The 19,958-nt window shown below is 34.0% G+C and overlaps 1 protein-coding gene across 4 annotated transcripts in view; it reads left to right on the top strand.

Moving 5' to 3' along the window:
* The window catches only part of HEPH (hephaestin), a 74,163-nt gene that overhangs the window by 42,207 nt on the left and 11,998 nt on the right, over positions 1–19,958 (top strand). For all 4 annotated transcript variants that reach the window (XM_006910681.2, XM_015588420.1, XM_015588421.1 and 1 more), the window contains 2 exons: positions 606–745; positions 1,525–1,656. In XM_006910681.2, coding sequence (XP_006910743.2) covers positions 606–745; positions 1,525–1,656 — 272 coding nt within the window. The remainder of the gene's footprint in view (positions 1–605; positions 746–1,524; positions 1,657–19,958) is intronic.

Raw genomic sequence — 19,958 nt, 5'->3', positions numbered from 1 at the left:
GAAGCAGCAGACTTGAATCCAACTTTCGGCTCTCTTTCTGGCTGACAGTATCAATGAAGATGTGTCCTATCACATACGGACTGCCGATTCCACCTCTGGACATACCTACCTTATCAGTCTTTTGGGAATGTCAAATAATAAAATTAATAATAAAGCTCTTTGTAAAAAGGAAAGCATCCCATCAAGAGAAATCTGTAAGATTCCATTTCCTCCCTATCTCTCCCCATCTCTTCCTTCCAGCAGCAGAAGCAGTTAGTACTTTCCTGACACTTTGTACCTTGTCCTTTTGTCAAATGAATTCCATCTAAGACATCATCAAGGCTAAAGCTAGAGACTATGTCTTCTGATTCCTATCCCAGTACTCTTGCCATATAAATTGTACTACAAATTCCTATCTGGATGATGGCAAACAAAAGAGCATAAATAGATAATGAAATCTGACATTTATAACTGTATGTATGCATCCAATGTGGTGAAGAATCTGACATTAGAAGGAATAGTCCCCCTTCTTATATCTGTGACATGAGCTTAGGTCTGATGTAGCTTCCCATATGAAAATGAGGAGTTGAGAACAAAGTGCTGATACCAGTTTTTGGATTTTCCAGTTATGGTCACATCTTCCTGAGCAACAAAGATGGGCTCCTAGGTTCCAGATACAAGAAAGCTGTATTCAGGGAATACACTGATGGTACATTCAAGATCCCTCAGCCAAGAACTGGACCAGAGGAGCACTTGGGAATCTTAGGTAAGGTGATTTCACTTCCTTCTTAGTATCCAGAAGCCTATGTTGCTCTTAGACAGGATACATCGTATCAGGAAGGCCTCCCATTCTTCATTAACAGTTTTGTTTTCCTTATGATATATTGGAACTATATCATATTTTATAAATCAGCCACAGAAATAAGAAATCAAAGGGGGAAATTCATGAATTCTGCTGCAACATGAACCAGATATTTTTAGGCCTCTATATCTAGGAATTTCTGAAGGTGACAGATTTTTGCTAAAGGCAGGGGAATGTAGAAACATCAAAGAGTAGAAAGAAAATGGTACAGGGAGCCAGTATGACCCTTGCACCCCAGTTTAATTGTTGCTGCAGTTTCTTCACTTTGGCAGGGGCCAATGAGTTTCCTCAATCTTGTCCTCATGCAGAAGCGATCCACTGGCCCTTTAAGAGAACCCAGCAATTCTTTACTCTGCATCAAACTCTAACTCCTTATTAACAATTATTACACAGAGCTCTGATTCTCTAGAAACTTGGGGTATTATATGGAGAGAGTTGAGGTGGGAAAAGTGGGAGTAACTGGAGGTATAATCCCATTGTTGAAGTATCCTCATCTTGTATCAGTTTAAGGGCTTCTGAAATTAAAAATGAAGTCAGTCATGACTTTCAGTCTCAGGAGGATCCTTCTCAGGGTAAACTCTTAATTCTAGGGAGTTCCTACATATGTCCCTTTCTTTAATGCCTTTAATGTCCCTGTTCCACTACTCCACTAATGAGACTTTTTCTTCTATTGCATATATTAGGTCCACTTCTCAGAGGAGAAGTTGGTGATATCCTAACTGTGGTGTTCAAGAATAATGCCAGCCGCCCCTACTCTGTGCATGCCCATGGAGTGCTAGAATCTAGTACTGGCTGGCCACTAGCTGCTGAGCCTGGTGAGTGGGAACACTTGGTGAAGGGAAAAGGATGTGCAGCACTTCTTCAGCCCTCTGTTTTGCTTGTTTAAAAATAATGCTCTTAGAGAACTGAAACAGGAATGTTAGCCATGACTAAGCCACAACCATAGAGTTTATCTCTATGAAATACTCATTTTCTCAGTCAGAACAGGCTACTATAGGTTTTATTGTTTCATCAGCAAAGCTCATAACACCAGTCACACATGAGTCTTATACTGGCTTTGACTCTGAATACAGATTGAGCTTCTAACCCTCTCTAGATCTGAAGTTAATCTTGGCTATAGTATGATCTCCCAATCATGGGTAGTTACCTGTCTCAGACCACAAACTGATCCTTAACCTCAGTTATAATGTTCTTATCCCCTTAGTACAAATTAACTCTAACCTCAGTCACATACTAAGCTCCTGATACTAAATGTAGGGTGACTATAATCTTGACCACATTCTCTTCCATTCATTCATTCATTGGATAAATATTTACTAGAGGCCTACTGGGTACAAGAACAATTTTAGAAGGTAAGGATGCAGTGGGAAATAATACTTGTTCTTACCCTTAAAATAATGTGGGCTGTTATCATAGAGAGACAGGCAAACTGGTAATTATAATGCAGCTAAGATCTAAATCAGCAGTTCTTAAATTTTAGCATGCATTACAATCACCTGGAAGGCTTGTTAAACAATAGATTTCTGGGATCAACCCTCAGAGCTTCTGATTCATTAGGTGTGGGATGGGGCTCAAAAATTTGCTACTTCAAACAAATTCCCAGGTGATTTCGATGTAGCAGGATCAAGAAATATACTTGAGAACCACTAATACAAAGGCTGAGAAAGAAATATACAAGTAAAGGGATCATGTGAAAAAAAAGTAAGGAAAAGGAAGTTCAGATGTGACAAATACAATGTGTAAAAACCCAGTAGTAAGAGAGTTGAAAGTTGAAGTAGAGAAAAAGGAATAAGTGCCAAAAAGATCAATGAGGCAGAATCAACAAGATTTGGTGATTAATTGGATATTGAGGGTTAGAAAGAAAAAGATTCTTGAATAAAACCCACATTTTTGGAGGAAAATTCTGAAATGTTACCCAGGTTTTTGGCTTGAACAACCAAGTAAATAGTGATGCCATTCATCAAGATAGGGAACATGGGAGGGAGCTGAGTTGAAATGGGGGAGATTGGATGATGATGAGTTCACTTCTAAATTCATCGAATTTGAGATGTCTGTAAGATAATCAGATCTAAATATCTAGTAGAAATAATACTCTGGAGCTTAGGAGAAAGATATGATCTGAGGAATGATGTAAGAAGTATCAACATTTAAGTAATAATTGAAGGCAAAGGAATGAATGCAGTCACCATGGAAGAGTATATTAAATGAAAAATCAAGTATCCTAAGACCCTGAGGAAGACCAATATTTAAGGGAGGTACTCATTGAAAAATAAGCTTGAGGTTGCTTCCATATCTTGGCTATTGTAAATAACACTGCAGTGAACATAGAAGTGTCCATTAAAAGACAATTGGATAAAGAAGTTGTGGTACATATATACAATGAAATATTACTTGGCCATAAAAAATGAAATCTTACTATTTGCAATGATATAGACGGATCTAGAGAGTATTATGCTAAGTGAAATAAGTCAGACAGAGAAAGACAAATACCATATGATCTCACTTAATGTGAAATCGAAAAAACAAAATTAATGAACAAACAAAACAAAAAACAGACTCATAGACACAGGAATCAAACTGGTGATTGCCAGAAGGGAGGGGAGCCTGAGAAAAAAATAAGCAAGATGTTAAAAATAAAACCAGGAGAATATGGTATCAAAATGGTAATAGGAAGATTATTCTAAGAATAAAGAGGTCAATAGTTTCAGCTGCTTCAGAGAGGTTAAATAAGATCAGAAGGGAAATTTTTCCATTGGATATAGCAACAGGGGAGTGACCAGTGATTTTAATAAATTGCTGAGAATAGAAGCCAGATTAGAATGGACTAAAGAGTAATCAGGAGATGTGGGAGTGGAAACAGTGAGTGTGGTTTAGTTTTAAGACAGGGAAAATAATTTCAGGCAATAAGAAAGTCTGTGGTTTGACCAAAGGTGAAAGTAAAGTGGGAGTGAATGACACTGAAATTGAGATTAAAGAACTGATAGGCTAGAGAGTTTTATGAGTCATCCACATCGATTTTGAAGTCACTCAGAAGAATGGGGGAGATTGGGGTGGAAAGAAAAATGGTGATTCAAGTACTAAAATAATCCATAAATTACAAAAAGGAGAGAAGTGACACATTGGAAGCAGGGAAACCAGTTAGAAGTTTCTTGAAGAAATCCTTAGAAGTGATGATAACTTTAACAAAGATGGTAGGACATGAAAATTGAAAGAATTAGATAGGTCTGAAAGATGTTAAGGAAGAATCAATAAGATATGATGATTGAACAAATGTTTAGGGGATAAAGGAGATGGTGGAGTTAAGAATAACGAACAAATTTTTAGATTATGCACCTGGATGCTGGTACCACTCACAAAGAAGATAAAAAATGCAAGAAGCAGGGGGTGTTTTTGTTTGTTTGTTTGTTTGTTTGTTTAGAGGGGAAATATATGGAGTTTCTATTTTAACATCTTGAATGTGAGGTGCCTGTAAGTCATTCAGGTGGAAATAACAGTGCTTATAAGAGCAGGAGGTTATACTCAATTTGAGTATGGGTCTGTAATTTGGAAGAGACACCTCGAATAGATATAGCAACTCAGCAGTCATCAGTAACACAAAAGATGATCCTTAGAATCATGATTATATATGAGATCACCCAGTTATATAGTGTGTAAAGTAACAATAACATTGCTTTGAGAATGAAACTTTGGAAAATACCATTATTGAAGAGAAGGTGATCTATCTTAAAATACTTCGTAGATTTAAAGCAGTTTTAATCAAAATCACAATTGGACATTTTTGTACTTAAACGAAAGGATTGTACATAAAGTTCATTAGGAAGAAAAAAAGAATACCTGGACAAGAATATCCAATAATTTTTTAAAAGATTAATGAGAGAAGATAAGCACAACTCGATAGTATAGCATATTATAAAGGTACAAGAATTGAAACAATATGGCACAGCAAAAAAAAAAAAAATCAATAGGGCAAAATAAAAATTCTTGAAATAGACCCAAATTCTGCCTTTGTCAATAGTAGTGTAAGTATAACTACTCCAATACCATCCCACACTTCTTCCTTCTACTTCCCTCCTTAGATAGCTCCTCACAAAGGAGATGCTATTATCAGTCAGAACACAGAGTATTAGTTGGACAATGGTTTATTGTTTCTTTCATCTCAGCACTTACTGTTGCACTGCCTGCTTCCATGTGGTAAGTTGACCTGTGCCTATAACTGGGTAAATTGGTTATGTGAGTTAGAAAAATACCTGCACTGCAGATCTAGCAATCTTAATTTTATGGGGCTAGAAAGAGGAAGCCTTGCTTAAAGCCTTTAATTCAAAGCTTTATTTTTCAACTCATCTGCTATCAGAACTCTGCAACATGGGTTTCTGGACACTGGCTCAACTACTGAAAAAGTGGTGCTTTCATTCTCATTTGGCTACTATATTTTTATTAAATTTATTGTGGTGACATTGGTTAATAAAATTATACGGGTTTCAAGTATATAATTCTATAATTCATCATCTGTTTATTGCATTGTGTGTTCACCACTCGAAGTTAAATTTCTTTCTGTCACCATATATTTGACCTCCTTTTTCTTTATCAACCTCCTCCTTTCCCTCTGGTAACCACTAAATTGTTGTTAGTGTCCATGAGTCCCTATTTATTTGTCTTGTTTGTTTGTTGCTTTCAGATTTACATCCCCCATATAAGTGAAATCATATGGTTTTCAACTTTTTTTGACTTATTTTGCTTAGCATGATAATCTCAAGATCCATTTATATTGTCGCAAAAGCAGTATTTCACCTTTTCTTATGGCTGAGCAATATTCCATTGTATATATGTACCACTTCTTTATCCAATCATCTATTGAAGGATACTTCAATTGTTTCCATGTCTTGGCCACTGTGAATAATGCTGCTATGAACGTTGGGTTTTATATATATAAAACACTGAAATATATATATTTCAATTTTTGAGAGTAAATACCCAGAAGAGGGATTGCTGAGTTATATGTTAATTCTATTCTTAATTTTTTTGAGGAACCTCCATACTGTTTTCCATCATGGTTGTACCGATTTACATTCCCACCAGCAGTATGTAAGGGTTCCTTTTTCCCCACAACCTCTCCAACACTTAGCCTTTCTTACAGGTGTGAGTTGGTATCTCAAAGTGGTTTTGAATTTCATTACCCTAATAGCTAGTAAAGTCAAGCATCTTTTCATATGTCTGTTGTCCATTTGTATGTTTTCTTGGGAGCAGTGTCTGTCCATGTCCTCTGCCCATTTTTAATTGGATTGTTTGTTTTTTTGTTGTTGAGTTGTATGAGTTTCTTTATGTATTTTTGGATATTAGCCCCTTATCAGAGGTGTTGTTTGCAAATATCTTATCCCATTCAGTTTGTTGCCTCTTTGTTTTGTTAATGTATTCTTTTGCTGTGCAAAAGCTTTTTAATTTGATATAGTTCCATTCATTTATTTTTGCTTTCACTTCCCTTGCCTTTAAAGTCAAATTTATAAAATCTTCTCTAAATCCAAGGTCCAAGAGTTTAGTACCTATGTTTCCTTCAATGCAATTTATTGTTTCAGGTCTTATTGCAATGAAATGTTTTGATTCCCTTCTCATTTATTTTTGGGTGTATTCTTTGTGGTTACTACTCAGATTATATTTAACATTCTACTTTATAACAATCTATATTGAATTGATAATTTTACTATAATTGCATACAAAAATTCTTCTCATATATAGCTCCTCTTCACCTTTAGGCTGCTGTTTTCACAAATTACATCTGTATATCTTGTGTGTCTAATAACATAGAGCTATAATTATTTTATGCATTTGTCTTTTAAATCATATAGGAAATAAAAAGTGGAATTACAAACCAAATGTAGTCATACTGACATTTTTTATTTGCCTATGTAGTTACCTTTAACAGAGATCTTTATTTCTTCATCTGGCATTGAGTTATTGTCTGGGATCCTTTCAGTTCAACCTGAAGGTCTCCCTTTACCGTTTCCTGCCAGACAGATCTAGTGATAATGACCTCCCTCAACTTTTGTTTAACTGGTAATGTCTTAATTCATGTCTCATTTTTGAAGGACCATTTTGCCAGATATAGAATTCTTACTTGACAGTTTTTTTTTTTCTTTCAGCATTTTAAATGTCAACTCAGTTCCTTCTGGCCTCTATAGTGCTGGATGAGAAATCAGATGTTAATCTTGAGAAGCTTTTCTTTGTGACAAGTCTTTGTTACTTGCAGCTTTTAAGATTCTCTCTTTGTCTGTTTTGCTACAGCTCCATTGTGTCTTGGTGTGGGTGACTTTGAGTTTACCATACTTTGAGTTAGTTGAGCTTCATGGATGTATTGATTCATGTTTCTTCAATTTGTGGGATTTTTCGGCTATTATTTCTTCAGGCATTCTTTTTGCCTCTTTCTCTATTACTTTGGGGACTCCCATATGTGCTTTAAATAAAATTAGTTTCTGTCCATGTTTTCCTTCAGCTCTTTGGGCATATTTAGACAGCTGCTATAAAATATATGTCTAGCAATTCCTAGGTTTTGGCTTCTTTGGGGTAGTTTCTGAAAATTTATGTTTTTCCATTGAATGGGACATATGTTCCTGTTTATTTGTATACCTTGTTAATTTTCATTGAAACTTGAAAATAATGTGATAACTATGGAAATTAGATTCCCCGCCTCTCCTTTCCAGGGTTTACTCTGTGTGTGTGTGTGTGTGTGTGTGTGTGTGTGTGTGTGTGTTATTGTTGAAGGCTTTAGTAGTCCATTTGTTTAGTGACTTTTCCCGACTATTTTTGCAGAGATTGCATTCTTCGTTGTATATGAGTACTATAAACCACTTTTGAAGTCCCTGTTTCTTAGCTTTTATTTAACTAGTGTTTTGACAGAAATTTCCTTCAATGCCAGGAGCTGAAAAAGAGAGAAAACAACGCTTCTAATCTTTTCAGATATGCTCTGTACAAAGGTCATCTTTCAACACTTAGCTGGGGTTTCCTTGAAACTAGGGATCAGCTTGAGGTATAAACTTAGTGTCTTCTCAGGTATTTTTGAGCATGTATCTTGCCCTGGGCTTTCTAAATTCCTCCATATGCACGAGTGTGTTTTGTTGCCCTAATTTCCAAAAAGAGCTATTTCCTCAGCCTTTTCTCCCAGACTGAAGGTCTATTGTATGTCTCAACCGTAATATTTTGTCTCAGTTAGCTCTGAGTTATTCATCCACTTTACAGTATTTTGAACAATAACTACCACTTTTTCATCCTGGATGAATTGAGAGTTAGGAAAAACAGACAAGCACCTCGTATCACTCCTTCAGGTAGAACAGATGTACACAATATTTTTTTTTGAATAATACCTGGGTATATAATGGAAAAAGGAAGAATAGTACAAGGAGATATAACCATTATAAACACATACATACCCAATAATACAGGACCAAAATATATGAAGCAACACCCGATAGGGCTTCAAGAAGTAAACATTAAAACAAGAATTATCATTAGTGATTTTAATACACCCCTCTCTGAAACTGCTATATCAGACAGAACCAAAATAAGCCAATAAATCAAAATTCTGAAAAGTGAAATTGATAACCTTAAGCTAGTAGATAGGTACTTGCTATCTGAACAATCATCATTAGAATACTGCTATAAAGACTTGTAAAACTGCAAAAAACATTGTCAGAAATAGGGACCAGGTTCTCACGCTGGGCATGTGAGCTGAACTCTTCAAAACCGCTTCCACACACCAGCGAAGTATGGGACAAAGGCAAGAAAATAATTCCACAAAGTTTTCTGATTGTTTCTGGTTCTTCTTGATTCAGCATTCATTAGGTTGTTATAAATTATGAACTGTTTTCCAGTGTTCTAACAAAATTGTTTTTGACATTTTCTGCTAATTTTTCATTGCTTTTTTTTTGTTGTTATTTAGAGATGCTACTACACCTTTATGCTGACCACTCCCTTATCTTACAGATTTTTATCCCATTTATTTATTGAAGAAACAGGTCACTTATCCTGTAAACTTTGAAGTTGCCTTAATGCACCTTTATGATGTCTTTTTTTTTGCTTTTTATAAGAAATTAATATCTATTAAATTAATAATTTCATTTTGGAGTTTATTTTACAGTTATTTTAATGTGTTTATGTTTATATTTATATGTACTAACATATTCTTTTGCTTTTTATAACATGGGGATTGCACTATGCAGATATTTCTACAATATGTATTTTTATTTATCCATTTTTTTATAAATACCGTGTTGTACTCTGTGGGATAGATTTACCTTATTGTATTTAAGCATTTTCACACTGCTGGATGCCTCAGTTGTTTTCTTTTTTTGTTTGTTTGTTTTATAATAAGCTTCAGGAAATATCCTTAAATGGGCTGCTTGGTGAACACGGATGGGTTTTATAGCATAAATACTAGAAATTGAATTGATGGTTGTAGATTATACAGTTTCAATTTCCATAGGAACTAAAAAAATGCCTTCCAATATAACTTGTTTACATTTCCAGAAACACACTATTAGAGTCTTCTTTTTTTCAGATCCTTGGCAGCACTGAATGTCATCAATTGTTTTATTTTCTGCCAATCTGATGGGTAAAAATTGGTACTTCAGTTTGCTGTAATTTGCATTTCTGATTACCATTGAGGTTGAACATATTTTTTATTTTTTCTTGTTTTTATTATTTGTACTATCTCTGAAATTCCTTTTCTTATCTTTTGCCATTGTGCTGTTAAATTGCTTTTTTATTAAATTTATTCTAAAGGAGTAGTTGTTTAATATATGATGGAAATAAATCATTCATTAAATATATTGCAATTATTTTCTCCCTGTCCTTAGTTTTAACACACTTTAATTTTAGAGTAGTTTTAGATTCACAGTGAAAGTGAACAGAAAGTACAGAGCATTACCATATACACCTTGCCCTCACACATACATAGCTTTCTACACTGTCAATATCCCACATCAGAGTGGTACATATATTATAATTGATAATCTGACATTGATACACCATTATCACCCAAAGTCCATAGTTTATATTGGGTTGCACTCTTGGCATTGTGCATACTGTGGATTTTCACAAATACATAAATAGCTTGTATCCACAATTAGAGTATCGTACAGAACAGTTTCTCTGACTTACAAATTCTCTGTGTTTTACCTATTCATCTTTCCCTCCCCTATTATCCCTAGCAACCACTGATCTTTTTACTATATCCATATTTTGCTCTTCTAGAATGTTATATATTTAGTATATGGACTTTTCAGATTGACTTCATGTCTTTTTATAGCTTGATAGCTCATTTCTTTTATCACCGAACAACATTCCATTTTCTGGATGCACCAGAGTTTATTTGCTTACCAACTGAAGGATATCTTCATTGCTTCCAAGTTTTGTCAATTAAGCCATGATAACCATTTATGTACAGGTTTTTATGAGGACATAATTTTTCAATTAATGTGCATAAATATCAAGGAGAAAATTGCTTTACTCTATGGTTAAATTATGTTTAGTTTTGTGAGTAAGTGCCAAACTGTCTTCCAAAGTGGCTGTAACATTTTGCATTCTCATCAACAATGAATGAGAATTCCTGTTGTTCCACATCCTAGCCAGCATTTGGTGTCGTCTGTGTTTAGGAGTTTCACTATTCTAATAGGTATGTAGTGGTATTCCATGGTTTTAATTTACAATTCCCTAAGGACACATGATGTTGAACATCTTTTCATATACTCTTTTGCCATGTATATATCTTCACAGTAAAGTGTCTTGTTCAGATAGTTCGCCCATTTTTATTCTGATTGTTCATTTCCTTATTGTTGAGTTTTAAGACCTCTTTGTATATTTAAGATAGCATGCTTTTATCAAATATGTCTTTGGTAAAGACTGTCTCTCAGTCTGTAGTTTGTCTTCTCATTCTCTTAGTAGTCTCCTTCAAAGGGCAGTAGTTTTTAATTTTAATGATATTCAGCTTATTGATTATTTCTTTCAGGTAATGTGCTTTTGGTATAATATCTAAAAAGTCATTGCCAAACCCAGGGTCATTTTGATTTTCTCCTATGTCATCTTCTAGGAATTTTATAGTTTTTGTTTTATATTTAGGTCTATTATCTATTTTAAATTAATTTTTGTGAAGGGTGTAAGGTCTGCATCTAGATTTATTTATGATTTACATATGGATGTCCAATTGTTCAAGCACTATTTGTTGCAATCTTTTAAATGATATTTTGTCTCCTATGTTCCTGTAATTTGCCATTGAATTTAGAGGCTTAATTTTTTAGTCAGGAATACTTCATATGTGGTTGTGTATACTTTCTTTGTATTATTTCTAGAAGCACATGACATCTGGGTGTCACTTTTTTAATGGTGTTATATTGTTTAGTGGGATTATGTATTACTAAAATTCTTTATCCATTGATTAATTGCTCCTTGGATCCATTATTTTATTAGGAATTGTAAAATAATATTTTTCCTTTATCATTTCTTTAGAAACTTTAAAAAGCTATCATTTTATAATTATTTTCTAGTTTTATTATTTTATGATATGAAAACATAGTTTGCATGTTTTTGATCCTTTAGAATTTATTAAGACTTTATGGTATTGTACATAGGGTTTTGTGTGTGTGTGTGTGTGTGTGTGTGTGTGTCTGTGTGTGTGTGTGTGTGTGTGCCCTCATGTGTTTGAAAATAAAGTACAGACTTTGTTTTAAGGATGCATAGTTTTATATACAAATATTATTTGTTATCTGGGTTTAATTCATTTTTAAAAACATGTTCAAGAGTGAATTTTCGTACAGTGGAAATCTGCATTCCATTATTTCGAATGGGTATAATGATGTATTTCCAGCTCATATAAGAACCTCAAACACTTTGCCAAAACATTTCTAAAATATATAATGCCTATGACAACTTTCCAAGGATTTCTGTGTAATATAATTACCTATTTAACACTTAATGAACTTATTAGTAGGATTACGTTTGTGGTCATAACTCAATGAACCTGCAAGTGTTATAATATAGGATAAATAAACTAAAATATGTTAAAGATACTATCTGAATTGAACAAGAGGCTGTTAGTGCCTCCAGGCACCTGGCAAAATCAAATAGTGGAGTTCATGAAGAACTAAACCTTTAGAGATTTACTGACGGATGTGGTGGACATGAGCCATGTGTATTTTTAAATTTAAATCAAATTAAATTAAGTGAAAGATTATTTCCTCATCAAACAAAGTACATTTCATGTACTTAGTAGTCACATGTGGCTAATGGCTACCATATTGAATAGTACAGATATAAAATACCTCCATTATTATGGAATGTTGGACAATGCTGATTTATGAAAAGGAGTGGGGAAGAGGATAGAGAAAATGCAGTAGAAATTTAAACAATAATAGGAACTTGAGCTGAGTTATGCTTATAATACAACCTATATTCTTTCAGAATTAAAATGGAATTAAGTTCTTTTTACTGCCACGCACAAATAAATTATGATGGAGCTTTGATTTGGGTAGCAAATTTTGGGTACACATTTTTCTAAGTCTTTAGAGCAATCTTCTGATGATAGTAGTTTAGATAGCAAGTAGCTATCTACTAGCTTAAGGTTACCAATTTCACTTTTTGGAACTTTGATATATTGCCATATTTTGGTTCTGCTTGATATATCAGTTTCAGAGAGAAGTGTATTAAAATACCCAGCTATAAATCTTGTTTTAATTTATACTTTCTTAAATTCTATTAGGTATTGCTTCATATATTTTGGGCCTGTATTATTGGGTGCATATATGTTTATAATGCTCATAACTTCTTGCACTATTCTTTTTTTTTATTAGTATATACCCACAGTGACTTTTGGGTTTTCTGATTTGAATAAGTTATTAATTTATGATGCTATTCACTGAATAGCCTGGAAATAAAAGGTTTAATGGCTGACTAAGCTTAGAGGAGAAAAGAAAGTTTGTGAACAAAGCTGAGTTTGAGATGTCCAAAAGACATTTGCATGGAATAAGGAGTCAGATGCACATATACATGTGAAGCATGAAAGTAGGGGAGGCTTGGCATGGAGATATGTATTTGGTAGTTAACAAATATAGATAATATTTAAAGCCATGGGACTGAATTAAATTACCTGATTGGAGTATATGGAGCACAGAGAATCCAGAACTGAGTTCTAGAGAATTGCAGCATTGAAAGGTTGAGCAGGGAAGATGACTAGAAGTTAGGAAGAATCCAGGAGAATGTGGTTTCAAGGGAACAAAGTAAGGCAACTCTTTAGAAAATGAAGTGTTGCCCCATATATCATATGTGACTAAGAGGTAGAAGTTTCATAAGAAGTGACCATTGGATTAGATGATAAGCCAAAAAATAGCCTCTCAATGATGTCCATGTCCTAATCCCTGGAACCTTGGAATATGTTATGTTGCATGGCGATGGGGAATTAAAGTTGCAAGTAGAATTATGATTGCTAATCATCTGATTTTAGATAGGAAAATTATCCTATCTAAACACAAGAGTCCTTACAAGTAGAAGAAATAAGCAGAAGAGGAGGTCAGAATGGTAAAGTATGAGTACTTGATTGGCTGTTGTTGGATTAGAATGTGGAAGAAAGTGCGATAACCTCTAGAAACTAGAAAAGGCAAGAAAGTGGATTTTCTTTTAGAGCTGCCTGAAAGAAACATAGCCTTGCCAACACCTTGATTTTAGCCTAGTGTGACCATCTTAGACTTTTGACCTCCAGAACTATAATAATAGAATTTGCACTGTTTTAAGCCACCATATTTGTGGTAATATGTTACTATAGCAATAGGAAAGTAATGAAGGTTTGCACCATTGAGGTCACTGGTGACCTTGACAAGAGCCATTTCAGAGAGTGAGGGGAACAAAAGTCAGATTAGATTAACTAAGTAGTGAAAAGGAGGTTTGGAAGTGAAGGTAGGGAATATCGACAACTTGTTTGGAGGCTTGGCTGTGAAAGGTAATAAAATATATTATTTTATAGTTCAAAGGGACTGTGGGATCCAGAGAGAGTATTAAATGGAATATTTTAGGTCTGAACTGTCCGATATCATAGCTACTAGTCACATGTGGCCATTTAAATCAATTAAAATTAAACTAAATTAAAAAATCAGTTCTTTACCTGCACTAGCCAAATGTGGTTAATAGCTACTGTATTGGGCCATGCTGTTCTATAGCATGTTCATCACTAGGCAATGATCCAGCAGAGAGATAGAAAGTGATAATGATGTGGACTTGGGCTTCATCTGGATTGTAGAGATGAAGAGGGTTTGTGTGTGAGTGTGTGTGTGTGAATGTGTGTGTGTGTGTGTGTGTGTGTGTGAGAGAGAGAGAGAGAGAGAGAGAAAAGGATTAAGATAACTGAAAAATGGAGATGGGGTGGGATCCAGAGCATGAATAAGGGGAAATGATATTTGATAAGAGATGCTTTATCATTTGTAAATGGAACAAATAAAAAGAAGATTGGTGCGAACTCCGAGAATTGCAGATTTTGGCGTGGAATAATTAAATTTCTCTTCTGATGGTTTCAGTTTTCTGATTCAAATCAAAAGTTAATCAGTGGTGTCAAGGCGTGTGTGCTAGGATAGGAATTTTGAAGCAGAAGGGGAACATATGAAATTTTTGACTCAGGTAGTATAAACACATTTTTTTGAAAAACAGAAGTCTGCTGAACAGTATAAAGGATCCATTTAAGGTTTCAGATAATGAATTCATACTAAAACCAATCTTCCTGTTTTTATTTGGGGGGTATATCTTTTTGTTTTATTTTTTGATTTTCAAATTTTCAAATTGTCAAAACGTATTTTGAAATTAGAATATTTAGTGTTAGTGAGGACACAGTATAATATGCACTGCCCTTGGCCCTTTACATTGCTATAACCTTTCAGCATTATTAGGGGGAAAAAGCAGATGCAAACCAAATGCCCAACAAAGAGAAATAGATTGTATTAATTATGGTGAATCCATGAGATGTAGAGTTTATAAAGCCATTAAAGCCATGTGTTTGAAGTTTTCTAATGCACTGTAAAGTGCTGATGATATAAAGTTAAATTTAAAAAAGTCATGCTCCAACACTATTAAAAACTATGATTCAAATTTTGTAAAATAAGAAAATAGGCCCATGTACACATACATATACATGTACCTATCTACCTACACATATTTATATGTAGTGAATAGAAATGCACTTAAATATAAGTGAGTATTAATGTCTGTATAATGTGAGTAGTGTCTTTAATTTTATTTTTATGCTTTTCAAGGTATCTAAAATATTTAACATTGAATATGTTTTATTTGTATACATTTTTAAAATTTTATTTTTAATCATAGAAGTAATAAATGAATGCATTTTCATTATAAAATATTCAAATGGTACAGATGAGCAAAACCCCCTTGGTTCTAGTCTCAACCATAGCTCCCTTCTTAAAGGTAACCCATATCACAATTTTTTTGTTTCCTTCTAGACCTATATAAAATCTTTCTAAAAATTAAGTTTATTGGGGTAACATTGGTTAATACAATTATATAGCTTTCAGGTGTACATTATAATTTGACATCTGTGAATTCTATTGTGTGTTTACCATCCAAAGTCCAGTTTCCTTCAGCTACTATATATTAGATCACCTTTACCACTTCACACTCCCCTATTCCCCTATATTTGACCTCCATTACCCCATCGACTTCTGCCCTCCCCCACCACCCTATACTTCTGGTAACCACTAGTTTATAGAACATGTCCATGAGTCTCTGTTTGTTTGTCCTGTTCTTTTGTTGCTTTTAGGTTTCTATCCCACATATAAGTAATATCAGGTGATTTTCAACTTTTTCTGTCTGGTTTATTTTGCTTAGCATGCTTATCTCAAGGTCCACCCATGTTGTCACAAATAACAGTATTTCATCTCTTCTTATGGCTGAGTAATATTCCATTGTGCATATGCACCACAGCTTCTTTAGCCAACCATCTATCGTAGGACACTTTTAGTTGCTTCCATGTCCTGTTTGAGTTTTCAAGTCTTTGGGGTAAATACCCAGTAGAGGGATTGCTGGATCAATTCTTAGTTTTTTGAGGAAACTCCATACTATTTTCCATAGTGGCTATACCAATTTGCAGTCCAACCAGCAATAGATGAAGGTTCCTTTATCTCTGCATCCTCTCCAACATTTGTTACTACTTGTCCTGTTGATTATAGCTATTCTAACAGGTGTGAGATGGTATCTCATTGTGGTTTGATTTGCATTTCCCTAATAGCTAGCAGTGTTGAGCATCCATTCATATTTGTTGACCATTTGTGTTTCTTCTTGGGAGAAGTGTCTGTTTAGGTACTCTACCCATTTTTTAACTGGATCATTTTTTTTTATTGTTATTGAGTCGTATGAGTTCTTTGTATATTTTGGATATTAGGCTCTTATTGGAAGTCATGCTTGCAAATATATTTTCCCATTTAGATGGTTGTCCCTTTAGCTTGTTGACAGTTACTTTTGCTGTGCAGAAACTTTTTAGTTTGATGTAGTCCCATTTATTTATTTTTTGCTATTACTCCTCGTCCATTTGAGGTCAAATTCATCAAATCTGCTTGAAGTCCAAGGTCTAAGAGTTTAGTTCCTATGTTTTCTTCTATGCATTTTACTGTTTCAGGTCTTATATTCAGGCCCTTAATTCATTTTGAGTTAATTTGGTGTGTGGTGATAAACATTAGTCTAGTTTCATTCTTTTGCAGGTGGCTTTCCAGTTTTCTCAGCAGCATTTATTCAAGAGGCTTTCCTTTCTCCACTGTATGTTTTTGGCTTTTTCATCGAAAAATATTTGCCTATGTAAGTATGGACTCTCTATTCTGTTCCACTGGTCCGTGTGTCTGTTTTTCTGCCAATACCATGCCATTTTGATTACTCTTGTGTTGTAGTATAATTTGAAGTCAGACAAAGTGACGACTCCAGCCTCATTCTTTTTTCTCAGGATGTCTTTGGCAATTCGGGGTCTTTTGTGCTTCCATACAAATCTGATGATGTTTTGTTCCATTTCTTTAAAAAATGCCAATGGGATTTTGATGGGGATGGCATGAAATCTATATAATGCTTTATGTAATATGGTTATTTTAAGTATGTTGATTCTTCCAATCCAAGAACACAGAATATATTTCCATTTCCTTGTATCTTCTTTGATTTCTTTTAATAGGGTCTTATAGTTTTCATTATATAAGTCCTTCACAATATTGTTAAATTTATTCCTAGGTATTTTATTCTTTTTGTTGCAATTGCAAAAGAAATTATTTTTTCAACTTTTTTTTTCTTCTGACAGTTCATTATTAGAGTAAATAAATGCTATGGACTTTTGAACATTGATTTTGTATCCAAAAACTTTACTGTATTTGCTCATTGTTTCTAGTGTTTATCTTGCGGAGTCTTTAGGGTTTTCTATATAATCATGTCATTTGCAAATAATGACAGTTTGACTTCTTTTCCTATTTGGATGCCTTTTATATCTTTCTTTTGTCTGATTGCACTTGATAGAAACTCTAATGTTATATTGAATAACAGTGGTGATAGTGGAGAGCCTTGCCTTGTTCCTGATCTTAGAGGGAAGGTTTTTAGTTTTTCACTATTAAGTATAACGTTGGTTGAGGGTTTATCATAGATGGCCTTTATTATGTTAAGAAATTTTCCTTCTATACCGATTTTGTTAAGTGTTTTGATCATAAATCGATGCTGTATCTTATTGAAGGCTTTTTCTGCATCTATCGATATGATCATATGATTCTTATTTTTTAATTTGTTTATGTGGTGTATCACGTTAATTGATTTGTATATGTTTAACCATCCCTGTGTCCCTGGGATGAAGCCTAGCAGATCACGGTGTATAATCTTTTATATATATTGCTGTATTTGGTTTGGTAGTATCTTATTTGAGATATTTGCATTTGTGTTCATGAGAGATACTGGTCTGTAGTTTTCTTTTCATGTGTTATATTTACAAGATTTTGGTGTCAGAGTAATATTCGCCTCATAAAATACATTAGAAAGTATTGTCTCCTTTTCGATTTTTTTGAAAATGTTTGAGGAGAATAAGTATAAAATCTTCTTTGGATATTTGGTAGAATTCACTGGTGAAGCCATCTGATATAGAACTTTTATAATTCACTGGCGAAGCCATCTGGTCCTGGACTTTTACTTTTTGGTAGGTTTTTGATGATTGTTTCAATTTCCATACTACTGATCGGTCTACTTAGATTTTTCCAGTATTTCTTGATTCAGTCTAGGAAGATTGTATCTTTCTAAGTAATTGTCCATTTCTTCTAGGTTATTAAATTGTGTGTTATATACTTTTATAGTATTCTTGTATAATCCTTTGCATTTCTGCGGTGTCTATTATAATTTTCCCACTTTCATCCCAAATTATATTTGTGTCCTTTCTCTTTTTTCTTTAGTGAATCTAGCCAGGGGGTTGTCAATTTTATTAACCTTCTCAAAGAACCAGCTCTTTGTTGCATTTATTTTTTCTATTATTTTTCCCATTTCATTTATTTCTGCTCTAATTTTGATTATTTCTTTCCTTCTGCTGACTTTAGACTTCATTTGTTCTTTATTTGTTTTTTAAGATGAAGCGTTAGTTTGTTTATTTGGGCTCGTTCTTGTTTTTTGAGATAGGCCTGCAATGATATAAACTTTCCTCTTATTATCATTTTTGCCATGCCTCTAAAGATTTGATATGTTGTAATATCATTATCATTCATTTCTATGTATCTCTTAATATCTCCTTTTTTTTCCTCTGACCCAGTCATTCTTCAGTAGCATGTTGTTTAATATTCATGTGTTTGTGGTTCTTTCCGTTTTCTTTTTACGGTTTATATCTAGCTTCAAAGCATTATATCAGAGAATATGGTTGGTAGGATTTCAACCCTTTTATATTTGTTGAGGCTACCTCTGTGTCCTTGTATGTGGTCAATCCTTGAGAATGTTCCATGTGCACTAGAGAACAATGTATAAGGAGCTGTTTTGAGATGAAAAACTCTGTATATGTCAATTATGTCCAATTGGTCTAACATGTCATTTAAGGATGTTATTTCCTTATTGATCTTCTGTTAGGATGATCTGTCTGTATCCGACAGTGGGGTATTTTGGTCCCCTACCACGATTATGTTTTGTTTTGTTTCTCCTTTTTGTTCTGCTAGTAATGGCTTTATATATTTCAGAGCTTCCTGATTGGGAGCATAGATATTAATAAATGTTATGTCTTTTTGGTGCATGATTCCCATTTTTATTTTGAAGTGTCCCTCAATATCTTTCTTTATCTTTTTTATTTTGAATTTATTTCCTCTGATATTAGTACTGCTACTCACGTTTATCTCTGAATTCCATTTGCTTGAAATATCATTTTCCTCCCTTTCATGTTGAGTCTATATCTGTCTTTGGAGCTGAGATGTGTCTCCTGGAGGCAGCATGTGGTCAAGTTCTGTTTTTTGATCCCTTCTGCAACTTTGTCCCTTTATACTGGTGAGTTCAGTCCATGTACATTTAGGTTGATTATTGAAATATGAAATTTTCCTATATTATATTTTGATTTCTGGTGGCTCGGTATTTCCATTGCTTCCTTGTTTTTGTGTGTGGTTTTTTCCCTCTGCTGTTCTCGTTTTATATTACATACTTCAGTTCTGATTCTTTGGTGTATGGTTATCATTACAAATATGTAAAGGATGGTTATTGTTTAAGATTATAATGCCCTGTTCTTAGTGAGGGTTGCACTCCTCTGCTTTTATCTGCCTGCTAGTCACTGTACTCCTCTTTATGGATTGTTTTTGTGTGTGTCATTTTGTTTTGGAGGACCTGACCCCTTTCAGTATTTCCTATAATGCAGGCCTCGTAGTGGAGAATTCTCTCAATTTTTGTATGTCCAGAAAGGTCTTTATTTCTCCTTCATATCTAAAGGAAAGCTCAGCTGGATACATTATTCTTGGCTGGTAGTTTCTTTCATTTACTATTTTGTATATTTGATTCCCCTCCTTTCTCGCTTGTAAGGTTTGTCCTGAAAAGTCCAATGATAATCTAATGGGTTTTCATTTTTAGGTTACCGACTTCTTTTTCCTGGCTGCTCTGAGAATTCTTTCTCTGT

Source organism: Pteropus alecto, unplaced genomic scaffold, assembly GCF_000325575.1.
Source record: "Pteropus alecto unplaced genomic scaffold, ASM32557v1 scaffold344, whole genome shotgun sequence".
NCBI lineage: Eukaryota > Metazoa > Chordata > Mammalia > Chiroptera > Pteropodidae > Pteropus > Pteropus alecto.
Note: the sequence above shows the minus strand (reverse complement) of the source record. Positions and strands in the feature narration are given on the sequence as shown.